Raw genomic sequence first — 23258 nt, 5'->3', positions numbered from 1 at the left:
CAGTGCGGCGTCCAGACACCGGAGCCCTCAGGACAGGGCGGGCAGGGGCCTGCACGTGTTGAGGACCCGCGGCCTGGACAGCCTTCCATCGAGGGTCTCCCCGCCCGGGCTCGGGGGAGGGGGCCGGCACCTGCTGCTGGTTCTGCTGGTGCAGCTTGATGAGGTGCTGCTGCTGCTGGAGCTGCTGCTGCTGCTGCACCGCCGCCTGGAACTGCTGCTGCATGGCGCTCTGCTGCGCCTGGAACTGCTGCTGCTGCTGCAGCGCCGCCTGCTGCTGCGCCTGGAACTGCTGCTGCTGCTGCTGCTGCAGCGCCGCCTGCTGGAGCTGCAGCTGGGCTGGGGACAGACCGCGGGGCGCTCGTCCTGGGCGCAGCGGCAGGAGGTGCCGCCCCGCCAGCAAGGGAGGGACGGGGTGCCAGTGACAGGCCTGACACCAACACCCACTCTACAGTAACTGTGGTCCACTCCACAGGGACCCGATCCACTCCACAGTAACTGTGGTCCGCTCCACAGAGACCCAACCCACTCTATAGTAACTGTGGTCCACTCCACAGTAACTGTGATCCGCTCCACAGGGACCCGATCCACTCCACAGTAACTGTGATCCGCTCCACAGGGACCCGATCCACTCCACAGTAACTGTGATCCGCTCCACAGGGACCCGATCCACTCCACAGTAACTGTGATCCGCTCCACAGGGACCCGACCCACTCCACAGTAACTGTGATCCACTCCACAGGGACCCGATCCACTCCACAGTAACTGTGATCCACTCCACAGGGACCCGATCCACTCCACAGTAACTGTGATCCACTCCACAGGGACCCGATCCACTCCACAGTAACTGTGATCCGCTCCACAGGGACCCGATCCACTCCACAGTAACTGTGATCCGCTCCACAGGAACCCGATCCACTCCACAGTAACTGTGATCCACTCCACAGGGACCCGATCTACTCCACAGTAACTGTGATCAGCTCCACAGGAACCCGATCCACTCCGCAGTAACTGTGATCCGCTCCACGGGAACCCGATCCACTCCACAGTAACTGATCTGCTCCATGGGAACCCAATTCACTCCACAGTAACTGTGATCCACTCTACAGGAACCTGATCCACTCCACAGTAACTGTGATCCACTCCACAGGGACCCAATCTGCTCCACAGTTACTGTGATCCACTCCACAGGAACCCGATCCACTCTACAGTAACCATGATCCACTCCACGGGAACCCGATCCACTCCACAGTAACTGTGATCCGCTCCACAGGTACCTGATCCACTCCACAGTAACCGTGATCCACTCCACAGGGACCCGATCCACTCCACAGTAACTGTGATCCACTCCACAGGGACCCGATCCACTCCACAGGGACCCGATCCACTCCACAGTAACTGTGATCCACTCCACAGGGACCCGATCCACTCCACAGTAACTGTGATCCACTCCACAGGGACCCAATCCACTCCACAGTAACTGTGATCCACTCCACAGGGACCCAATCCACTCCAAAGTAACTGTGATCCGCTCCACAGGAACCCGATCCACTCCAAAGTAACTGTGATCCGCTCCACAGGAACCCGATCCACTTCACAGTAACTGTGATCCACTCCACAGGAACCTGATCCACTCCGCAGTAACTGTGATCCACTCCACAGGAACCCGATCCACTCTACAGTAACCATGATCCACTCCACGGGAACCCGATCCACTCCACAGTAACTGATCCACTCCATAGGAACCCGATTCACTCTACAGTAACTGTGATCCACTCTACAGGGACCCAATCCACTCCACAGTAACTGTGATCCACTCCACAGTAACTGTGATCCGCTGCACAGGAACCTGATCCACTCCACAGTAACTGTGATCCACTCCACAGGGACCCAATCCACTCCACAGTAACTGTGATCCGCTCCACAGGAACTCAATCCACTCCACAGGGACCCGATCCACTCCACAGGGACCCGATCCACTCCACAGTAACTGTGATCTGCTCCACAGGAACTCAATCCACTCCACAGTAACTGTGATCCGCTCCACAGGAACCCGATCCACTCCACAGTAACTGTGATCCACTCCACAGGGACCCGATCCACTCCACAGTAACTAATCCACTCTACAGGGACCCAATCCACTCCACAGTAACTGTGATCCACTCCACAGGGACCTGATCCACTCCACAGAGACCCGATCCACTCCACAGTAACTGTGATCCGCTGCACAGGAACCCGATCCACTCCACAGTAACTGTGATCCACTCCACAGGGACCCGATCCACTCCACAGTAACTGTGATCCACTCCACAGGGACCCAATCCACTCCACAGTAACTGTGATCCGCTCTACAGGGACCCAATCCACTCCAAAGTAACTGTGATCCGCTCCACAAGAACCCGATCCACTTCACAGTAACTGTGATCCACTCCACAGGAACCTGATCCACTCCGCAGTAACTGTGATCCACTCCACAGGAACCCGATCCACTCTACAATAACCATGATCCACTCCACGGGAACCCGATCCACTCCACAGTAACTGATCCACTCCATAGGAACCCGATTCACTCTACAGTAACTGTGATCCACTCTACAGGGACCCAATCCACTCCACAGTAACTGTGATCCGCTGCACAGGAACCTGATCCACTCCACAGTAACTGTGATCCACTCCACAGGGACCCAATCCACTCCACAGTAACTGTGATCCGCTCCACAGGAACTCAATCCACTCCACAGGGACCCGATCCACTCCACAGGGACCCGATCCACTCCACAGTAACTGTGATCTGCTCCACAGGAACTCAATCCACTCCACAGTAACTGTGATCCGCTCCACAGGAACCCGATCCACTCCACAGTAACTGTGATCCACTCCACAGGGACCCGATCCACTCCACAGTAACTGTAATCCACTCTACAGGGACCCAATCCACTCCACAGTAACTGTGATCCACTCTACAGGGACCCAATCCACTCCACAGTAACTGTGATCCGCTCCACAGGAACCCGATCCACTCCACAGTAACTGTGATCCACTCCACAGTAACTGTGATCCACTCCACAGGGACCCAATCTACTCCACAGTAACTGTGATCAGCTCCACAGGAACCCGATCCACTCCGCAGTAACTGTGATCCACTCCACAGGAACCCGATCCACTCTACAGTAACTATGATCCACTCCACGGGAACCCGATCCACTCCACAGTAACTGATCCGCTCCATGGGAACCCAATTCACTCTACAGTAACTGTGATCCACTCTACAGGGACCCAATCCACTCTACAGTAACTGTGATCCACTCCACAGTAACTGTGATCCACTCCACAGGGACCCGATCCACTCCACAGTAACTGTGATCCATTCTACAGGGACCCAATCCAGTCTACAGTAACTGTGATCCACTCCACAGTAACTGTGATCCACTCCACAGGGACCCGATCCACTCCACAGTAACTGTGATCCGCTCCACAGGGACCCGATCCACTCCACAGTAACTGTGATCCACTCCACAGGGACCCGATCCACTCCACAGTAACTGTGATCCGCTCCACAGGGACCCGATCCACTCCACAGCAACTGTGATCGACTCGACAGAAACCTGATCCACTCCACAGGAACCCAATCTACTCTGTAGTAACCGGATTCACCCTGTAGCAACCAGAGTCACTATGCCATAACAAAGGGGCAGGAGGGAACAGGCCAACCAGGAGGCCCAGTATGGCAACCACCTGTCTGCTTCCTGCCTCGATGGAGCCCCCAGCTCTGGACACAACTGGGGCCTTTTGTGACCGGCTCCTTTCCCTCAGCGCTGCATTTATAAGGTTCACCCGCGCTGTGCCTCAGATCCGTATTCCCTTTCTCTTACGGGGCCAAACTACTCCACTATACGGATTCCCCACATTTTGTGTTACCTATCCCTCAGCTGATGGACATCTGGGTTGTGTCCACTTCATGGTAGTTAGAAATAATGCTGATAAAAACCACCAGTCAGAGGCATCCCTGGTGGTCCAGTGCTTAAGACTCTGCACTTCCACTCCAGGGGATGTGGGTTTGATCTCTGCTTGGGGAACTAAGATTCCACACGATGCATGGCACAGCCAAAAAAGTAAAAATGAATAATCACAAGATTTTCTGTGATGAGGTCTCTTTTCAGGTGATGAAAATGTTTCATATTCGATGCCATGAATCTACTCCTGAACACTGCACTCCCAGTGCGCAAAAAAGGGCACGTGGACTTTGCGTTTGTTGCTCTGTAGTCACTAAGTCCCGTCTGACTCTTGTGACCCGGTGGACTGTAGCCCTCCAGGCTCCTCTGTCTATGGGATTCTCCAGGCAAGAATACTGGAGTGGGTCGCCACTTACTTCTCCAGGGGATGGAACCTGCGTCTCCTACTTGACAGGCAGATTCTTTACCATTGAGCGACCTAGGAAGCCCAACGTGAACTGTATCTGTATACTTCAATAAAGATGAAGAGGAGGAACACAGACACTTTGTCCCCTTTGTCCAATTTCCCGCAACAGTGGCACTTTGTAAAACTACAGTATCCTAACACAGGAAGATGTGTGCCCGTCTGAGTGTCCGGTTTAAACTCTACAACCGTTTTCTCACCAGTTCAGCCACCCCCGCGGGCACGACCTGGCGCAGCGCCAACAGCACAGGCCCTCGTGCCAGCCCTCAGCAGCTGCCAAGGGGACCCCGTCTCTAATGACACGGCCACTGTGAACACTGGATAAAGCACACAGCAGGCACGGCTCTGCCCTTCAGCAGGCTGAGGGCGTCGGCGTGTGGAGCACGGCCACACAGACCCCTTCCTGAGCACGCTTCCCACCACATCCTTTGGTTCTTCTCCCAGTTCATCACTTTTGTCTGGTTAACTATCTGGGAGGAGACTGGCCCACCGCGTCTTTCGTCTGAAGTCTTCTGCAGCGTGTGTCACAGGGGTCTCCTGTCAGGATTAAGGAGCTGCACCCTCCCCTCTCGTTTCCATCCAGCCTCAGCAGGACAGGCTCTCTCTTCACATTCACGGTGACTACCTATAGTTTTCAACTTAACTGTATCTGTCTTTCCCCTTCCAAGTTTCCCTTTCTGCTTTACCAACACATAATTGACATGTTCTCCTCCTCTTTTGAGTTCTGTTTTGCTGGAGGCTTAGGTTGATTTTTGTATGTTGTCTGTGTTTTTGTTTGTAGTGTCCACCTCATTCCAATTTTTCCTATTGATGTGGAATTGACAAACTATTTCTATTGTTTCAGCACCAACTTGTACAATTATTATACATAATTAATTAAACAAAGTATAAAGTGTATCCATATTTAAACCTCTTCCCTAAATGTGAGGACCTTAGACTCCTCTCTAAGTATTTTCTAAAGTAGGTTTTCTCCGCACGTGACAGGCCCGGGTCTGCGCTATCCCCTCTTGCTGACTCAGCGTGGTTTGGCCCCTGTCCATGGCATGCTCACAGAGCGGGCCTGCACGAGGAGGCGGGACAGAAAACGGCAGGGGAGCAGCCTCGGGGACCCCGACACGGATCCCGGCTCTGTCGCTGCTCTGTCTGTCTCCTCGGCTACTGTGCGCACCCTACGCAGGACTCCGAATCAAACGATATCACGGACTGGGGACCTGTGGAGGGCAGCCCCGAGGACTATGGGACGGAGGGAATCTCTGTTCACAGAAAGGATTCCCAGCCATGCCCCTCCTGACACGGGGCCAGAGCACGCTGTGCCAGGGGCTGCCCCGGACACTAAGACACGCAGCAGCACCTCTGGTCTCTGCCTGTTGGACGCCAGGAGCCCGCCCGCACAAGCTGTGACAGCCCTCAGGGTGCAAAGCTGCTGAGAATCACTGGCTTAGACTTACACCTGTGGATACCCTTGTGTGGAAAATGCTGCTTCTCCCATTTAGACCTGGTACCTTGGGAAGGATGGTCTGAGAGGTCAGAGAAGGTGGTGAGGGAAAGAAAGCATGTCTGTGTGTTCACCTCCCTTTAAGGGAGGGCCCCCTTGGCTCTGCTGGTGGCTCTGTACCTGAGGCACTGACATCTCAACCAGCTTGTAACTCCATCCCGGAGTCTACTGAGTGCTTCCGCCTTGACAGACAGCTGTTCTGAGACCACCTTCTGGCCTCTGGTGTCCTGCGCCACACGGGCTGGGGTGTGGCACCCGTGGAACCTGCCCTGTGGAGCCCTGGGCTCCCCCGGCCACCACCCCCTCACCCCCTCTGCTCCAGGCCGTCCCTGTGATGCCAGCCACACTTCTGACTTTAGCCTCCACGCTTCTCAGCCTCCTGCTCCCAAGGCCTCTTGTCTAGGCTCCGCTCTGGGTAACGCCTTCAAAAGCAGCTTCCAGTCCACAAGCTCTGCGTCCGGCTGACTGACCTGTTTATCACCCACACTCTTCTCTCCCAGTAACTCTACTGTCACGCCTGCTGGCTCTCTGCGGTTACTTGTCACATCTGCTTGGCCACTCCCGATACAGGGCCACAGTGCTCATCCCCTCAGAAGTCCAGACCCCACCTCCTTCAGCGCCTGAATCCACACCTGACAAAGCGACGGCCCTGGAGATCTCCAGACCTGGTCGCTGTTGCTGCTCCTCCGGGAGGCATGCCTGCTTCCCTCCAAGCCTGCTGACTGCACACACCGTCGGACCTGGATCTGCAATTCCCACAGGCCTGCCCTGGAGATGCCCCTCCAGCCCAGCCCAGTCTCTGGCACAGCTGGAGACGCCAAGGGTTCCATACCCATCCTGCATGGACGGGCCCCGCAGCCCAAACAGAATCCACCCAGGACCCAGTCATCCGGGGGGCAGGGCTCCTAGGCACCCCGTCTTCCAAACAGCCAAAACCAGGGCTGATTTTAAACCTGTTCTCATACACACAACATAAAACACTCCAAGGAACAAAAACATGCAGTTTAAAAGCCCGGCCACACCCACAGTCAGCAGTGTTTCCTGTGACTAGCCCAGGCCACCTGCAGGTGCCTGGTGGGCTCTGGAATGCCTTTGGGTGCCCCGGCCAGACCTTGGCCCCAGGGCCCACACTCTGGGGCACGGCAATAGGGCCCGAGCGGCCTGAATTCCATGGCGGCGTTCAGAGGTGTTTAAAAGGGCACACACCTACCTCAGGCAGACCAGGCCCCAGAGGTCACGGGGAAGTTCTGCAGGGGCAGTAGTGAGACACGAGGGCAGAGGCCACAGCAAGGCCCTCCGTGCCGCGCAGGAGCCCAGGCCCCTCGGGGGCTGACACAGGACGCAGCCAAGGTCGGGCCAGGGAGGGTGCAGGCTGGCACCAGCACTTCCCCGCTGGGCCGACAGTCTTGGGAGTGAGGCTGCAAGTCACGCTAAGATCATCCAATTCAAGACTGTATTTTACTATAAAATCTAAGTTTGTGATAAAGAGAAATTCAACCAGCGTAGAGAGTATTACATGACAAGGAGGCAGAGCAGCCTTCTGAAAGCCACCCTGTGTGTGCCCGCTTGTGTGCACGTGTGTGACTGTGTGTGCCTGTGCACGGGTGTGCTTGTGCTAACAAGAGGGGACACAGAGCTCACGATGAAGATCCAAGCAGGGAGCCAGGTGTCACAAGGCAGGACTCAGTAAGGAGAAGAAACGCAGCTCTGGGAGAGGGGGTGGCTGGGGGCACAGGGGTGCGGCCAGCCTCGGAGCAGAGTGAGAGGACCTGACCAAGGACACGGGCCGACAGCCGCGCACCGGGGCCACGGCGGCCCTGCTCACGGGGTTCCCGGGAGGGCTGCGAGACCAAACACGCGGGCACACCGCACCGTGTACGCGAGCACTCACACTGGCTTCAGTTTAACAGCCCAAACTCAAACAACCCGCCTGTCCTTCAAGGCTGAGTGAATGAACGAACCGTGGCCCCGGAAGGTTCCTCAGCAGGGAACCAGGACGAATGATACGCACAACCTGGAGGCTCTAAGGGCATTGTGCCAAGTGAAAAAGCCAGTCTCAAAAAGATAAATGTTGCACGACTCCATTGATGCAACACTTGCAAGAGATTACTGAGGCCAAGAACAGATGAGCGGTTGCCCGGCTCAGGGCCGAAGGGTGGAGCCAGGACAGTCCACGGGCGGGGAGGCTCCGCATGCTGCCGCCATTCCACACGTGACAGGACCTCCCCGAGCCACACACGTGCACACATGAAAGGCTGGCCACGTGCGTGAAGTCAGCCTGAGTGCGAGGCACCGTGTGGCTCTGGAGACACAACTAGGATGTCACGGGAGAGGCACACGGGGACTCGGTCCCTCTGCAATCGCCAGGGGGCCAGGAGCGCGCTGCAGGCCTCTCCCTGCCCTCCCCAGGAGAGGGGCGCCAAGGCCTGGGGCCGGGCTGGTCCTGGAGGGGACCTAGGCCGGTCCTGGAGCGGACCGCTGCCCCTGGAGGGAGAGGGGCGGAGGAGCCGAGACAGAACGGTTTCCATCTGGCCCCCAGAGCACAGCCCCTGGGCTGGGATCCCAGGCCACCCCCCCCCACCCCCCCTCTGGAGGCAGAGGCTGGGAGTCCCCTGCTCCGCCCGTGTACTCACTCTGCGGAGTGGCCGTGGACACGACGGCCATGTTGTGGGGGGCCATCCCCGAGGTGCCGGGAGGCGGCTGCCCCGACAGCGGCATCGGCTGGCCCATGGCTCCCAGGCCGCCCATCCCGCCCAGGGCCTGGCCCGGACCCCGAGCAGGCAGGCCGAGGCCAGCGGCTCCCGCGGCGGGCCCGCCCGTCAGGCTCTGCAGCGCGTTCATGGGGTCTGCGGGGCACAGGGCGTGCGTCTCAGGGCAGTGCGCCCTGACCTGGGCCAGGAAGCCTTCCTGAGTCCACGCTTCCTCCCACCTCAGGCATGATGCGCTCAGGGCCTCAAACGCTGAGCGGCCAGGGCCCCTCGCGGCAGGAGCCCAGCCCACAGCAGGCCTGGGACAGAGGCGAGCCAGCCCGTGGGGCTCCGCCCCTCTTGGATGGAGGCCCCTCCCGGGGGTGAGACACAGCTGCACACCTACAGAAAACAGGGTCGAGGACCCTTCTCCAGTCAGCAGAGCCTGGGGGCCGGCCTCCCCCCAGGGAGGTGACAAGTCCCGTGGGCACCAGAAGCCCGCCTCTGCTAAGTCTGGGCACGACCCCACGGAGGAGCAGCTCTCGGGAAAGAGCCCTGAGAACAAGTGTGGGAAGGCCTGCGATGCTAGGCCAGCAGCCAGTACCTGGGAGGAGCCGAGGCTCCGTCACAACAGCCCACGGCCACCCGCAGGCAGAGGAGCCCGGCTGGCACCCTGCCACAGAACCTGGCGCCCCAGGGTGCTGCGTCCAACGCCAGAGCCCAGACGCCCTCCGGCCGGGTGCACTGAGCCCGCCCTGCCGCCCGCAACCCCCAGCACGAGCAGCCGAGGAAAGGCAGCCGTCCCCCAGCTAGTCCCACCTGGGTGCCGGGGTCAGCTAAACCCCTTCACTGGCGGCCTGCTCAGCGAGACCTGGGCTAAATCAACAGGGCTCCCGTGTGACAAAACCTTGCAATTAAAAAGCAGAATGATGACAACTCAACTTGCAAAGAAACTTTGTAACTTAAACTGAATTCACAGCTACTCTCTAGGAAACATCACCAGGGGTGACTACACTGAAAGCCCCGCTATGCACACTAGTCCCTCCCAGAGCCCGACGCTCCAGACAGCACCCCAACTGCCACGCGGGTGCCGGAGGCACAGGACGGGGCGCTGCTGTCTGACGTCGGGGTGGGGGGTCGGGAGTGGCGTCCCTCTGGGAACCTGCTCCTCCCGGCACAGAGCAACCCCACGCACAGCTCCCAGCACCCCGGCCCTGCCGCCCACGCCGAGGTGGGAAAAAACTTCAGAAAGGAGAAACTCTTACCACTGACAGACGCTTGAGACTTCTTGTTATCTGTATTAAAAAGAAGAAAAAAGAAAAGCAACCAAAGTAAACAGTTTTATATAATCACATATTTCCACGCTAAGTCAGTGCTGTAGGCATTTGCCCAGAGGTCATTTACTAACACTGACCCAACTCTGCCTAGAAACTAGACAAAACACACTTCAGGGCTTCAGCGTCTGTGCGTGTGAACACACGTGTACGTGCGTGTCCAAACCCCGGCAGCGTTGACGCATGGGAGGCTGAGGGTGGCCAGGGGCTGAGAGCCCTCTGTTTCCAGCCCCTTCTGGGGTGGTATCCACAGTTTCCGGATGAGGAAACTGAGTCTGTCCAAGACTGCTTAGAAGCTGGATCCAGCCAGCCCTGGTGCTGGTGGGGAGTTGCCACAGCAGTTCCACCCTCTCCTGCGGTGAGGCAGCCGTGGGCACCCCCCAAAAGGGAAGTGCCAGGGCCAGCTCCCAAGTGGGCCTTGCAGCCCTTCAGGTCGAGCCCTTGCCAGGACAGACAGCTCATGACCTAGTCTTCTGGTGGTGGCTCCTCTTGTTCCAAACACCATGGGACCACCCAAACATGGCAAAGAAAGTGAAGTCAGTCTAAGAAGTCGGTGTGGGAGGGTGCAGTGGCCCTGCAGGGACTCCGGGGCCCCGGCGCCTCCCTGCGTCTGAGATGAGGGATGGTGGAGCCGCGGCCGCCCCACAGGGCTGTATGGGAGGAGCTGCCTCCTGCGGGTGCACACGGCGGGCCGGCAGGAGGCGCTGTGGCTGGAAGCCCGGAGCGGGCCCCGAAAGGAGTCGGGATGCGGGCCGGGCCTCACCAGGGCAGGACGCGGGCGGTGCTGAGGAAGCTTGCCCCAGAAGCGTCCAGCCTGAACATGGTTAGGTCCAGCCTCCGTGGGTCAAAGAAAAAAACCCAGATATCAGGAAAGGAAGTGTCTGTTCCAGGGTGGACTCTGCGCGTTTGGGAACCGCCTAGAGATCAAAGCAGCAGTCCTTGAACAGGGGAGGTCAAGCAGACAGGCAGCAAGAGCAGTCCAGCCCAGAACCCTGGACACTAACACCTCCCTCGGGCCACACCAGCAGGGTCCAGGCTGAAGCTCTGGGAGGCTGGGAAATACCGGACCAAGTGCAAAGCCATGAAGAACCTCCCAAAAAGCTGGCACTATCCACACAGCCCTCCCGCGGTGACCACCACCACCCAGAGATGTGACGTTTTACTTACGGATGTCTCGAAAATGAATAATGAGCCTGGCCACCAGAGAGAGGTATTCGTCCTGAAAGTAAAAACAGGAAGCAGTTGAAGCTCAGAGCAGAAGTGAGGGGGAGCGATGCCCCTTCCCGCTCCAGCCCCTCTGAGGTCCTCCCGGGGGCAGAAAGGCAACTGCGCCGTCTGTCCGTCCAGCCAGCTCTGCCTCCTCTGGAATCCATCCCTCGGGAAAGGCCAGCAGAGCGTGGCTCCCACAGGCCAGAGAAAGGCACACAGAAACACAAACCAGGAAGGTAGCCAGACAGTGGAAGCCGCTGCTCCTCCAGCCCACTATGAACCCTACGAGGGTGGGGGGCGCCTCAGACACCCCTCCTTCCACAGCGGGGCCGGCCCAGCGTCACAGGGCATCTCAGAAGCAGACCCGGGAGGGCCGGCCCCTTCAGTCTTTGCTCTATTTGGAGACATACTTTCGCTTTTCCCACGGCCTGTTGCAGTTGCCTGACTGCCGTAGTATTTACATGCAAATCTGGCTGGCCACCCTCCCACCCCTTGTGAGTTCACTGCGAGGTCAGGGCGAGGGCACAGCGCCACTCAGGGTGGCAGGTGAAGGCCCCTGCCCACAGCCCTCCTGGTTCCTGCGTTGCCGGACCCGCCCAGCAGGGCCTGCCTTCCACGGATTGTCCTCTTTGTAACCAAGGACACTCACTCCCGGGCGTTCCAGAGAAATCACTACTGTGAGCCTGTCCTGGGGGCAACGAAGGGATGTTTGTAACTAAACTCTTCTTTCAGAGAAGTTGGACCACCCCGCGAGGCAGACAGAGAGAGCAGAGCTTTGGCCTGCCTGCTCTCTCAACCCCCTCCTAAGTCACCGTGATGCAGCCGGAGGAGCGACCCCTCAACCGGGACCCACCGCAGGGCAACAGCTCTCAGGGAGATACGCCAAGGGGGTGTCTCAGAGGACTCGACACATAACTCACTTTCTAACCCCGTCAGTCCTCATCCATCTCAAAACGCCGCCAGTGTGTCCTCAGCCGGGGAATCAGAGGAAAACGGGGGAAAGGCCCAGGAGGCCTCAGGGCAGGTAGTGAGGGGTGGGATGTGAGGAAGGGGTGCTCAAACGTCCCCTCCTGATGCCCCTCAATTTCTGGGAGGAAAGGGGTCCCCAAATCACCTGAGCAGGCTGGCCCCTGAAGGGCAGCAGGGTGGCAAGTGGGGAGCAAGGAAAGTGGGGTTTCTAAAGGAAGCTCAGAAACGAGGTGGCCAGGGGGAGGAGACGGGGACGGGGAGCCAGCCAGGTCAATAGCTGACTCTCTGTAAGGCCGTGGCCAACTTCTGGGTCAGAGAAACCTCAAAAGGATTTCCTGAGCTTTTTCGACTTCCAAATCAAGAGCAAGCCAGTTACAAAGCAATCAGTTTATTTAAAAAATCCACAAACAACAAATGCTGGAGAGGGTGTGGAGAAGAGGGAACCCTCTAAACCTGTTGATGGGAACATAAACTGGTGCAGCTACTATGGAAAACAGTGTGGAGGTTCCTCCAAAAAAAACTAAAAATAGAACTACTATTGATCCAGTAATCCCACTCCTGGACACATATCCGGAGAAAAACATAACTTGAAAAGATACACGCCCCCCAGCATTCACAGCAGCACTGTTCACCTCAGCCAGGATGGGGAAGCAGCTAGGTGTGTCCATCTGCAGAGCAGCGGGCCAAGAAAACGGTGCACGCGTACACAACGGAGTATAGTCACAAAAAGAACGAAATAATGCCGTTTGCAGCAACACAGATGGCCCCAGAGGTGACCATACTAAGCCAAGTGAAGTCAAACAGAGAAAAACAAATCCTACATGCTATCATTTATATCTAGAATCCAAAATATGACAAACTCATCTATCAAGTAGCAACAGACTCACAGACATACCACAGGCAGACTTGTGGTTGCCAAGGGGGTGCGGGTGGGGCAGGGGAGGGCTGGGGGACGGGGCAGAGCAGGTGCAAACCACTGTGCGCAGAGCGGACAGACGAGGCACACAGCACAGGCAGCTGCGCCAAGTACCCCATGATGCGCCCTAACGGAGAAGAACATGAGAGGGAACACACGTTTGTGTAACCGAATCACTCTGCTGCAGAGGCAAAGAAGCACACTGTGAACCCGCTACACTTGAATTAAAAACACAGCGACAGACGCTCTTCCTCTGACACGAGGTCCAGGCGCGCGTTCCCAAAGCCCCGGGCACAGAGAGGGGCATGACCACCCGACAGGAGAAGAGGGCGCAGGGCGTGGCCGGCACGCGGCCGCCACGGGGCACTCCTGTGGGTCAAACCCCCGTGGGCCGCCGGTCAGCCCCTCCAGCCCCCAGGGCGGCTGCCTGACCCCCCCAGTCTAGACTGGCCTCCCCAGGTGGGCGAGCTCCTGGCCCCCAAGCAGACACACGAGTTATGGGCCCACTCCTGCTCCAAGGCGCCCTTCCCAGGGCAGCCTCAAAAAGGACGAGGAGGTGCACCCTCTCGTCCTCACTCTGGGTGTGGCCGGGCACGGTGCAGCCCCGTGCTCTGCAGACCCGCCTGTGTCCCTCACGCCTGGGGGGAGGCGCCACTAGCGGGCTGGGGTGTGGGGACGCAGGGCACACAGACAGGCCGAGGCTTCCTGCGGCTTACACACTGGGTCCAGCCCGTCCATGTCTCGGCCAGGGCAGAGGACGCCTCCCCTCACCAAGTGGAGGCCGGAGCCTGACACCAAGCCTGCAGGTGAAACGCCTCAGGCTACATGCTAGATGCTCCACTATTAGACCTTCCGTATAAGACTTGAGGAATCTGAACACATGTATCTGCTTTATATCTGCACAAGAAAGGCTGCAGATCAACAATTAAACCCCAGAGATATCAGAAGTGGGCTGGAAAGGAGACCTACTGCCTTGTTATACAGCTTTCACATTGGAAGTATATAAATCTTTTACCAAACTGAAGATAAAGCCACAACAAAAGAACAATTTTTAAAAATGCAAAATCAACCCAACATATGAGTTGACACAAGTTGGTGTTGAATCACATGGAAAAGGGTTTTTCGGACTGATCATCTTAAAAAACAAAAAGCAAAAATGTCCTCAGAGGAAGGAGTACATGTTAAGGACACATACAGCTGCAAAGAAACCCTAAACGTCATCCCGCATTTTGTCATTTGCTACCAATACTAGCGGTGATACTGGTCTGTTCATTCTGAAAGTCCTTTAAAGAAGTAATTATGCCAACAACATCAGAAGGCGAGAGATTCACATCGGAGAAGAGATATATGCTTAAAATGAAAGTAAAACTCTGTACTTAGAAATATCAATGTGAAATTACGGGGTTTTGAGATTGCTATAGCTTCAAAACAAGGGGGAACATAGCAAAGGATTGAAATGCCCTGGGCCCACGACGCGGCTGCAGAAGAGAAGTGGCCGAACTCCACCCCTGGGCCGCCATTCCACAGGAAGGTGTTCCTGAGGGTCCCCAAAGGCTGTGTTTCAGGCAACCAAGAAGCCCTGGTCGATGAAAGAAAACCTTTCTTGGCAAGAAAATTCCACCTAATAAATGTAGAAGAAAAGCCAGAATTCAGGATGATTACCAGTTTGCAGCGCCCAGTTAAATGATGGAATCATTAGATGGTAAGTGGACAGGATACTTCATAAAAAAGTCAGGCTGTCCCTGTCCCAACTCCTGACCAACTGTGGCCTTGTGGCAACACCGAGACACCCAGAAATATCATACATACAACAATGAGGCACCACCTCCCACATACTCTTGCTAACAAGAATCCTGCATACTGTGCTCCCCTGACCCAACAGCCAGGTCACAAGAAACATGGGGCAGGCAGGCCAAGGGAAGGCTGCTGGTGGGAACACGGTGGTAAACAGTCTGTCACTGAGCACTCAGAGGACCTGAAGGAGCTGCTGAGAAAGCACACATCTTCTTCGAGAACACAGATGTCTCCAGAAACAGGATGCTGGGAGAGAGGCAAATGCTACAGGTACTTCTGGGGAGGGCTCGGGGAATGCAGAATGCGTGACCGGAAACGAGAGCAGGGAGAAGCCCTGCCAGCCTGAGCAAACATCTAGCTGCATGGGCCACGAGCCGAGAGGAAGGCGGACCCGAGAGGCAATGAGCAGAGTGGGGGAGGGCCGGCTGGCCGACAGAGAGACGCGAGAGGGGAGAAAGAAACCCAGGGAAGAACTGCTGAGCGGAAAGGAACCTGGGCCCAATCTGGAAAATTCCCAGGCTGTCCGAGTCACAGGAAAACCAACAGGAGAACCAGGAGATTCACTGGAGGAATGTGTGCTCTGGAGAGGAGGCTGAGGGTGTGGCTGGACAGACTGCCGGGGCCAAGGAGCCAAGGCACGCGAGGAATCCTCTGGGTCACCTCACAGACGCCAGGACGGGGGCGGAAATTACAGGGGTGAAAGGTCTGTGGGGACCTCCTGTCTGACAGGGGCTCTCTCACACACACAAGGCCCACAAGGGTTAGAGTGTCCTATGGCAGAGACACTGTCAACTTGGGCCAAAAGGGAGACAGGGTAGCATTTTAAAAGGGTGTCAGGCTCCCAAAGTCTACATGCAGCAAACAGGTAAAACCGATAAACTCCTGGCTGCAAACAGGACCACCAGGGGAGAGCCTTGGGCCACGAGGCCACAGTCATGAGCCCAGAGTCCCCCGAGTCTGTGGGAACCCGCCCAGCAGCTACAGGAAGCAAACACCCTGTCTCTCTAGACCGGCCCACTCCGGGCACTTCATACAGCTGCCTCGCGCAACGCGTGCCCTCTGGTGACTGCATCACTGGGCTCAGCGTGACACTCCCGAAGCCCAGGCATGCTGGGCCACCTCCAAGTACTTCATTCTGTCACACAGTCCATCCTGCGGACAGCCCGCATTCTGGTCCCCACTAGTCAGGTGGCACACGCGTGGGGGCTCCCACTTTCTGGCTGCAGTGAGTGACGCTACCAATGTCTGTGCACACAGGGCGCCTGTCTGATTTCTGAGGGACCGCCACCGTGGCTGCCCCACTGTGCCCTCCCTCCAGCGGTGTCTGGTATTTCTAACTTCTCACCAGTGCTCCTCAGATGAACAAGCAGTATTCACCTATTTTTATTACCGCCATCACGAATGTGAAGCTGTATTTCACGGTGGTTTGGATTTGCTTTTCCCTAATGACTAGTGACACTGAGCGTCTTGTCATGTGCTTCTTGGCCATCTGAGTATCTTCTCTGGAGAAATGTCTATTCAAGTTCTTTACCCATGTCTGATTTAGGGTGTCTGGCTCCTTTTGTTGTAGAGCTGTGGTTCTTTATATAATGTGGGTTCCAGTCCCTCATCAGATACATGGTTCCCATGTATCTCCCACTTCAACCACTTATCTCCAACCATACATGGTTCTCCCACTTCATAGGCCTTTTTACCCTCTTTGTGGTGTCCTTTGATACACAATAGTTTTTGATTTTTTTAACTTTAAACTTTTTTATTTTGCAGTGGAGTACAGACTAACTCTGTACTATGTTTAACAATGTTGTGGTGGTTTCAGGGGACGCAGGCACACACACATGCATCCACCCCATAGTTCTTAGTTTTGACGGAGGCTTTGTTGCTTGTACCTTTGGTATCATGTGTAAGAAACCACCGCCTAATCTGAGGTCACAAAGATTCATGCCTGCATTTTCTTCTAGGGCTTCTACAGTCTAACTCTTAGATGTCTGAGTATGGTTCGCGGCTGGGTTCCCACTTCAGTATTACACGCGTGGTAACGCAGCTGTTCTCTTCCAAGACTTGGCTAGGATGGGCCCTGGAGCTTCCCCAGGACCGTCTGTCGGCTCCCACAAAGCCTGTGTGCAAGCTCCCCTCCTGCGCTGGAAACTGCCAGTCCCCAGGCCAGCGCTCTCAGCACCAGACCTGCGCCAAGTGTCATGCTGTCATTCACGTAATGTTACATCTTACCTTCAGACACCATAAAATAGTTCAGACATACAAAAAATGATTAACATGACAAATGACAGTGGGCCCCATACCCAGTTTAAATTAAAAACTAAGATTGAACGAAGAAAGCCAGCAAGGCGGTCCCCATGCTGCTTGGCCCACACCTCGGTTCTTCACGGCTGAAGTGGAGCCAGTCTCAGGGACTGCACGGCGTGTTCGTAAAGCGCTCTCTCAGCATGGAAACAGAGCCACCGAAAACCAGGGAACAGCATTTCCGCGGAGGGCACCGAGCAAGCCTGCCAATGCAGGGGGGTGCAGCAGGAGGCCCGGCTGGCAGCCCAGACGGCAGAAGGCAGGAGGCCGGCTGGCCCCGCCGACCGCTGGCCACGAGCGGGCCTTCCTGGCAGGCCTCAGCAGCTGTTGGGAGGAAAACGCTCATCTTTTCACGTCATTTGCAGTTGTCAATGTACACAGTTGTGCTCTTCTCAGATAACTGTCCCTGATCAAAGAAGGACAGCAGAAGATGTCTTCAGGTTCAGTTAAAGGCCGACCGCAGGCTTGTGGGTCCATAAGCAGGGCTGGAGAAGGCGGGGCCACCTGCTCAGCCGTGCGCGCACCCTCCCCTCTCCCAGGCGGCGCTCCTGCTGGTTCAGCCCAGCGGGACGTCTGTGCTCCCCTGGCCTGTCTCTGACAAGCCTCCAGGCTGCCTCCCAATTCCAACACTCCTGGCCTCGGTGCCTGGGTTTCACCTTGGCCCCCACCATGGGAACTCACGCTTCAAACCAGAGACATGCACTATGCGTGCACGGGACTGGACACCATGCATAAGAGCTGGGCCGTGTTTAACATACAAGCTTCATCTAAAAACTCCCACAGAGGGTGGTCCGCCATCAACAAGGTGGTGACCAGAGGAAACACTGTCAACATTCACAAGTGCACCTATGGAGTGGGCTTCAAGAAGCATGCCCCTTGGTCACTCCAAGAAATCGGGAAATTCGCCGAGAAGGAGAGGGGAACCCCTGATGTGTGCATCAACACCAGGCTCAACAGAGCTGTCTGGGCCAAAGGGACACGGAACGCCCCACACGGATCCGTGTGCAGCTGTCCAGAAAACATGGTGAAGACCCACCGAACAAGTTCTACATGCTGGCTACCTACGTGCCTGTTACCACTTTCAAAAACCTATTGTTACTTTGGATGAGAACTAACTGCTGATTGTCCAACAAAGTTACTAAACTTCAAAAAAACCCAAAAATAAATAAAAAAAACCAACTAAATGGTAAGCAAACATCAGCAATGCACATAGCTGTGATGAGCCCCTTCATGCACGCAGCATAGAGGTTGGCACCCTAGCCCTCCCAAGCCTTCAGTGCTCCAGCTGTGATCACACCACACCCCCAGGCACTGTGGTTTCTGCTTCCCTCAGTCTATCCGAGGCAGAGCGCATACCCACCTACAGGAATTCAGGTGTTAAGAATTAAACTGGGTGTTTGGATGTCTTTTGCTTTCCGAGATGGGGGGCAGTGAAGGAAAGTTGGCAGGCTCTGACTGCAGGCCCCCGGGTGGGAGAACGCCTGGGCAAGTCCCCTGGGAGCCGTGTGCCTGAGTCACCCCGGCTGCATCCTGGGCCGAGCAGCCCTGTGCCTGCTTCGGGGGCCTTGAAAGGGGTGTTCACTCCACACCCCGCCCAACCCAGAGTCAGGACAGACACTGTCACTGCTCTAGGCCACGACTCGCTGGGGCAGCTCCTCAGACAGCAACAGACAGACAGCAGCACTGGACAGCAAGCGGAGCATTTCCAAAGGAAACAGCTCAATGAGCCCGCCCCAAGGCTCTCATCTCATCTCATCCCCCAAACACCAGCAAAGTACACACTCAATAAGAGACGTGTCTCCAAAACGTGAAAAGAGCTCTTCAATAGAAACACTAATGACTCAATTTTAAAACAGGCAAAGGGGCTGAACAAACATTTCTCTAAAGAAAATATACAAATGACCAATAAACATAGTAAGCCATCTGGGAATGCAAATCAAAACCACACCGAGGGGCTACCTGGTGGTTCAGTGGTTAAGAGCCTGCCTGCCAGTGCAGGCGACACGGGTTCCATCCCCCGTCCGGCGTCACAGGGCAACGAAGCCTGCCGCCACAACTCCTGGGCCCGAGCTCTAGAACCTGTGAGCCATAGCCACTGAGGCCCACGCACACGAGAGCCGGAGCCCTGCAGCCAGAGAGGCCACCACAGCGAGAAGCCTGCACACGACAACTAAGGAGCACCCCCAACTTGCCGCAACTAAGGAAAGTCTGCAACAGCAATGAAGACCCAGACAGCCATGAATTAATTAATTTTTAAAAAACCACAATAAGATACCACTTCACACTCACTATGAAAGCTACAATAAAACAGTAACGAGTACTGACGAGGAATGGAGAAGCTGGAACAAAATACACCCCCAGTGAGAATGTAAAATGGTGCAGCTGCTTTGAAAACAATTTGGCAATTCCTCAAAAGGTTAAACAGAACTACCATCTGATCGAGCAACTTCTTACCCAGGTATATACCAAAGAGAAATGAAAACATACATCCCCAGGAAAGCTGGCACACAGAAGTTCAGAGTAGCACTACTGTAACAGTCAGAAAGCAGAAACAGTCCAGATGTACATCAACTGATGGATTTGTTGTTGCTCAGCTGTGTCTGACTCTTTGCGACCCCATGGACTGCAGCACACCAGGCTCCCCTGTCCTTCACCAGCTCCCGGAGTTTACTCAAACTCACGTCCACAGAGTCGGTGATGCCATCCAACCATCTCCTCCTGTCGTCCCCTTCTCCTCCCACCTTCAATCTTTCTCAGCATCAGGGTCTTTTCTAATGAGTCAGTTCTTCGCATCAGGCAGCCAGAGTATTGGAGCTTCAGCATCAGTCCTTCCAATGAATATTCAGGACTGATTTCCTTTACAATTGACTGATTTGATCTCCTTGTAGCCCAAGGGACTCTCAAGAGCCTTCTCCCACACCAGTTTAAAAGCATCAATTCTTTGGTGCTCATCCTTCTTTACGGTCCAGTTCTCACATCCATACATGACTACTGGAAAAACCATAGCTTTGACAATGATGGATGGATAAATAAAATGTGGTACATCTATGCAATGGAATATTACTTGGCAATAAAAAGGAATGAAGTACATTCCACAACATGGCTCATAGATAAACACTGAAAATATTTTACTAAGATGCCAGTCACAAAAACATGTATTTTACGATTGCATTTATATGAAAAGTATAGGACAAGCAAATCGATAGCAACAGAAAGCAGCTAGGTGGCTGCCTAGGGCTGAGGAGGATGGGGAGTGCAGCTAATAGGCACAGAGTTTCTTTAGGAGAAGCTCTAGGGAGAGCACTGGGGGCCTAGTGGTCAGGATTCCAGGCTTTCACTGCCAGGATCCAGGTTCAATCTCCGGTCAGGGAACTGACATCCCACAAGCCAAGCAGCGCCATCACAAAAAGGAAAACAAAGAAAAGAAAATCCCCTGAAACACATCATGGTGATGACTGCACAACTCTGTGAAGGCCCTAAAGACGACTGAATTGCAGACTTTACATGGGTGAATTGTATAATATACGAATCAGGGCTTGATAAGGCTGTTAAAAAAGACGAAAATGCTTACCATTCTCTATGTGCAAGGGAGGCTCATCCCTCACCTACACGTGCTCACTAACACATGTGTGTGCGTGCTGATCTCCAAGCCCAGGCTGCACACGTGGTTTCTATTTCAGAAACTGTGCTCTGCAGCCAGTCAGCTCTGCCTTCCCATTTCAGAAAATATTTACCTCATCTAAACTCTCAGACAGGCTCAAGTTTCCCCGACGGAGCTCTGTACGTCTTGACAGCTGGTTTACCTACACCAGTACCTGACTGTAAATACCGTCTGCTTTCAACTCGCAACAGAGGGTCCCAGAGCTGAGCCCCGCGCTCAGGCGCCAGGCGCTCGGCAGAGCCAGGCAGCCCACACAAGCCGCCTGCTGTGTGTCTGTCCCGCTTCACTGCGACGAGCAGCTCTGCCCCCGAGGTGCGCACAATGACAGGAGGGGTCACGTGGGGCCCAGGCAGCCCCAGTTCCTGTGAGAACTCACAAAGGACCCGCCCCAACCGCTTGATCCGCCGCCCCCCCAATCCTTGCCAGGGCCACACCCTCCACAAGCATCACCTGCGTCACTTAGAAGGGGGCGGGAGCCCTCCTGGGCCCACCTGCCAGGGCCCGACCCCAGGGAGGACTGAGCCTGAGGACAGAGTGTTTCTGCCTTGGGGCACTGTCCCCAGGAGCCGCCAAGGCCCAGCAGCACCCGGCAGGACTCACGGGAACTGGGCACGAACAGGGGTGCCAACAGGCTGGCCTGGGCACCCACGCACTGCCCTCCCACAGCCGTACCACAGACGCAGGGGACGGCCTGCAGAGCAGCACCCAGCAGTGAGCAGCCGCCCCGTCCCCGTGGCCTGGCCCCAGCCCCCACAGCACCGTCCCCCGAGGCCTTACCCGGGTCTTGGCCTTCAGGAACACGTGGCTCTCCATGTCCTTGCTGGATTTGCTGTGGGCCACGCCAGCCTTCCTCATGGCATCCTCGCTGGAATACAAAGGAGGAGAGATGTTGACACAGGCTCCCTGGCCAGCGGGCCCTCACAGCAGCTGTCTGGGGCCCACGGGCGGCCCGGCCCACCAGCCTGGCCAAGGCCCAGGGCAGGCACGGAGGGAGGGGCCCTCAGTACAGCGAGGAAAGGTGGCCAGGCCAGGAACGGCGGTCACCCTGGCAACAAAGCAGCCGCCCAGCTCGGGCGGGCAGAGGGGCCAGCCGAGGGCTGCCCACAACCAGCACAGTCGATGGCAGAGTGGTGGCCACATCCAATTCCTGCCCTGTGGACACCCACATCCCCTCCCAACTCCAGTGCCAAGAGCAATGGGACCCTTGCAGGACGGAGGGGCCATGCCAGTCACCTTAGCCCCCCCAAGGCAAAGTTCCCACACGCAGGTCCTCCCAGGGGGACCAAGGAGATGAGCCTGACCTCATCAACCTCCAGCTCAAGGCAGACGCCAACATCACAGATGCGAATGCACGCACAGCAAGAGAAGGAATCGGAGCCAAGTTTTCATCATGTGACGCCCTGGAGGGCAACAGCCGTGCGCACGGCTATGCTGGAGCCTGTCAGGGTGGCAGGACACACCCAACGCCCCCATAAGGGTAAGGACAGGTGCGTACCTGCTGGAAAGGAGGGGGCGCCAGGCTAGGGCCCCCAGCCGGGCCCCCTGCCCACAGGCCACTTTCTTCCCTGCAGGATGGGTCTCCCCGCCTTTCTCCCCAGCGCTGGGTTCACTGATAAAAGAACCCCTCACCCCCACAACAGAATCCAACAAGCCTGGTTCAATCGATACCGTGAGATTCTGACAGTTCGAAAAACACCCACACCTCGGGCACCGCGAGCGTGCAGGGTGCTGCAGGACCACATCTGTCATCCCCAAAGAAATCCCAGGAAGGACGCCAAACGCTGAGAGAGATCGGTACTAGCGCGTGAAGAAAAGTGAAACGCCACGGAGCCACCCCACTGTCAGGTAGCTCGTTCCCCACATGAGGTCAGAGCCCTACTTTCTGCCCACTTCCCAGAGCCCGCACCTGTGCCGGGCCCAGAGGCAGCAACAGGTTCCTGCTGGAGAGGCAGCCAGAGTGGAGGAGACCCACGCACCAGGAGACATGCAACCAGGCTCAGAAAGAGGCGACAGGAAGGCAGTGGGAGCACAAGGCCAGGCCCCGGCAGGCCGGGGAGCACGTGGGCAGGGGCTGAGGTTGGCAGGGCAGGCGCTCCATGTGGAGGTGGGCTCTGAGACCCCAAGCATCTCAGACAGAGGTGACTGAGCAGACCCATCCTCAGGGGGAGCGGGGGGCCGCCCCTCTGCCCAGGCAGAGCTCCACTGGTCTCCGGTCCAGACCTGACCCACCACCCGAGCCCCCGAGTCCCCCAGCCGGAGCCCAGAACCCACCTGCAGGGACACACCAGGAACCCCCTGCAGCCTGGGCACTGTGCCCACCACCGCCCAGAAGAGACACCTGGGGGCCTCCTCTTCTCGGCTCGGTCCTCAACCCACGTCTCACCATGCCCGGGCCATTCTGCGGTGGCCTCTGCCTCCAGGCCTCCACAGGGGGAACTCCACTCAGCCAGTGTCCAGCCCTCGTCCCCAATGCTGGCATCTG

General features: G+C 56.4%; 1 protein-coding gene across 2 annotated transcripts in view; it reads right to left on the bottom strand.

Annotated features, from left to right (window-relative positions):
* MED15 (mediator complex subunit 15) overlaps nt 1–23258 on the bottom strand; it is a 46322-nt gene that overhangs the window by 8758 nt on the left and 14306 nt on the right. For both annotated transcript variants that reach the window (XM_043901074.1, XM_043901073.1), the window contains exons 2-6: nt 21554–21641; nt 11097–11148; nt 9861–9890; nt 8542–8754; nt 131–336 (exon numbers count right to left, since the gene is read on the bottom strand). In XM_043901074.1, the coding sequence (XP_043757009.1) occupies nt 131–336; nt 8542–8754; nt 9861–9890; nt 11097–11148; nt 21554–21641 (589 nt within the window). The remainder of the gene's footprint in view (nt 1–130; nt 337–8541; nt 8755–9860; nt 9891–11096; nt 11149–21553; nt 21642–23258) is intronic.

The sequence above is a fragment of the Cervus elaphus genome, chromosome 5 (genome assembly GCF_910594005.1).
Source record: "Cervus elaphus chromosome 5, mCerEla1.1, whole genome shotgun sequence".
Lineage (NCBI taxonomy): Eukaryota > Metazoa > Chordata > Mammalia > Artiodactyla > Cervidae > Cervus > Cervus elaphus.
The sequence above is the reverse complement of the archived record's forward strand: the minus strand, read 5'-3'. Positions and strand labels throughout refer to the sequence as shown.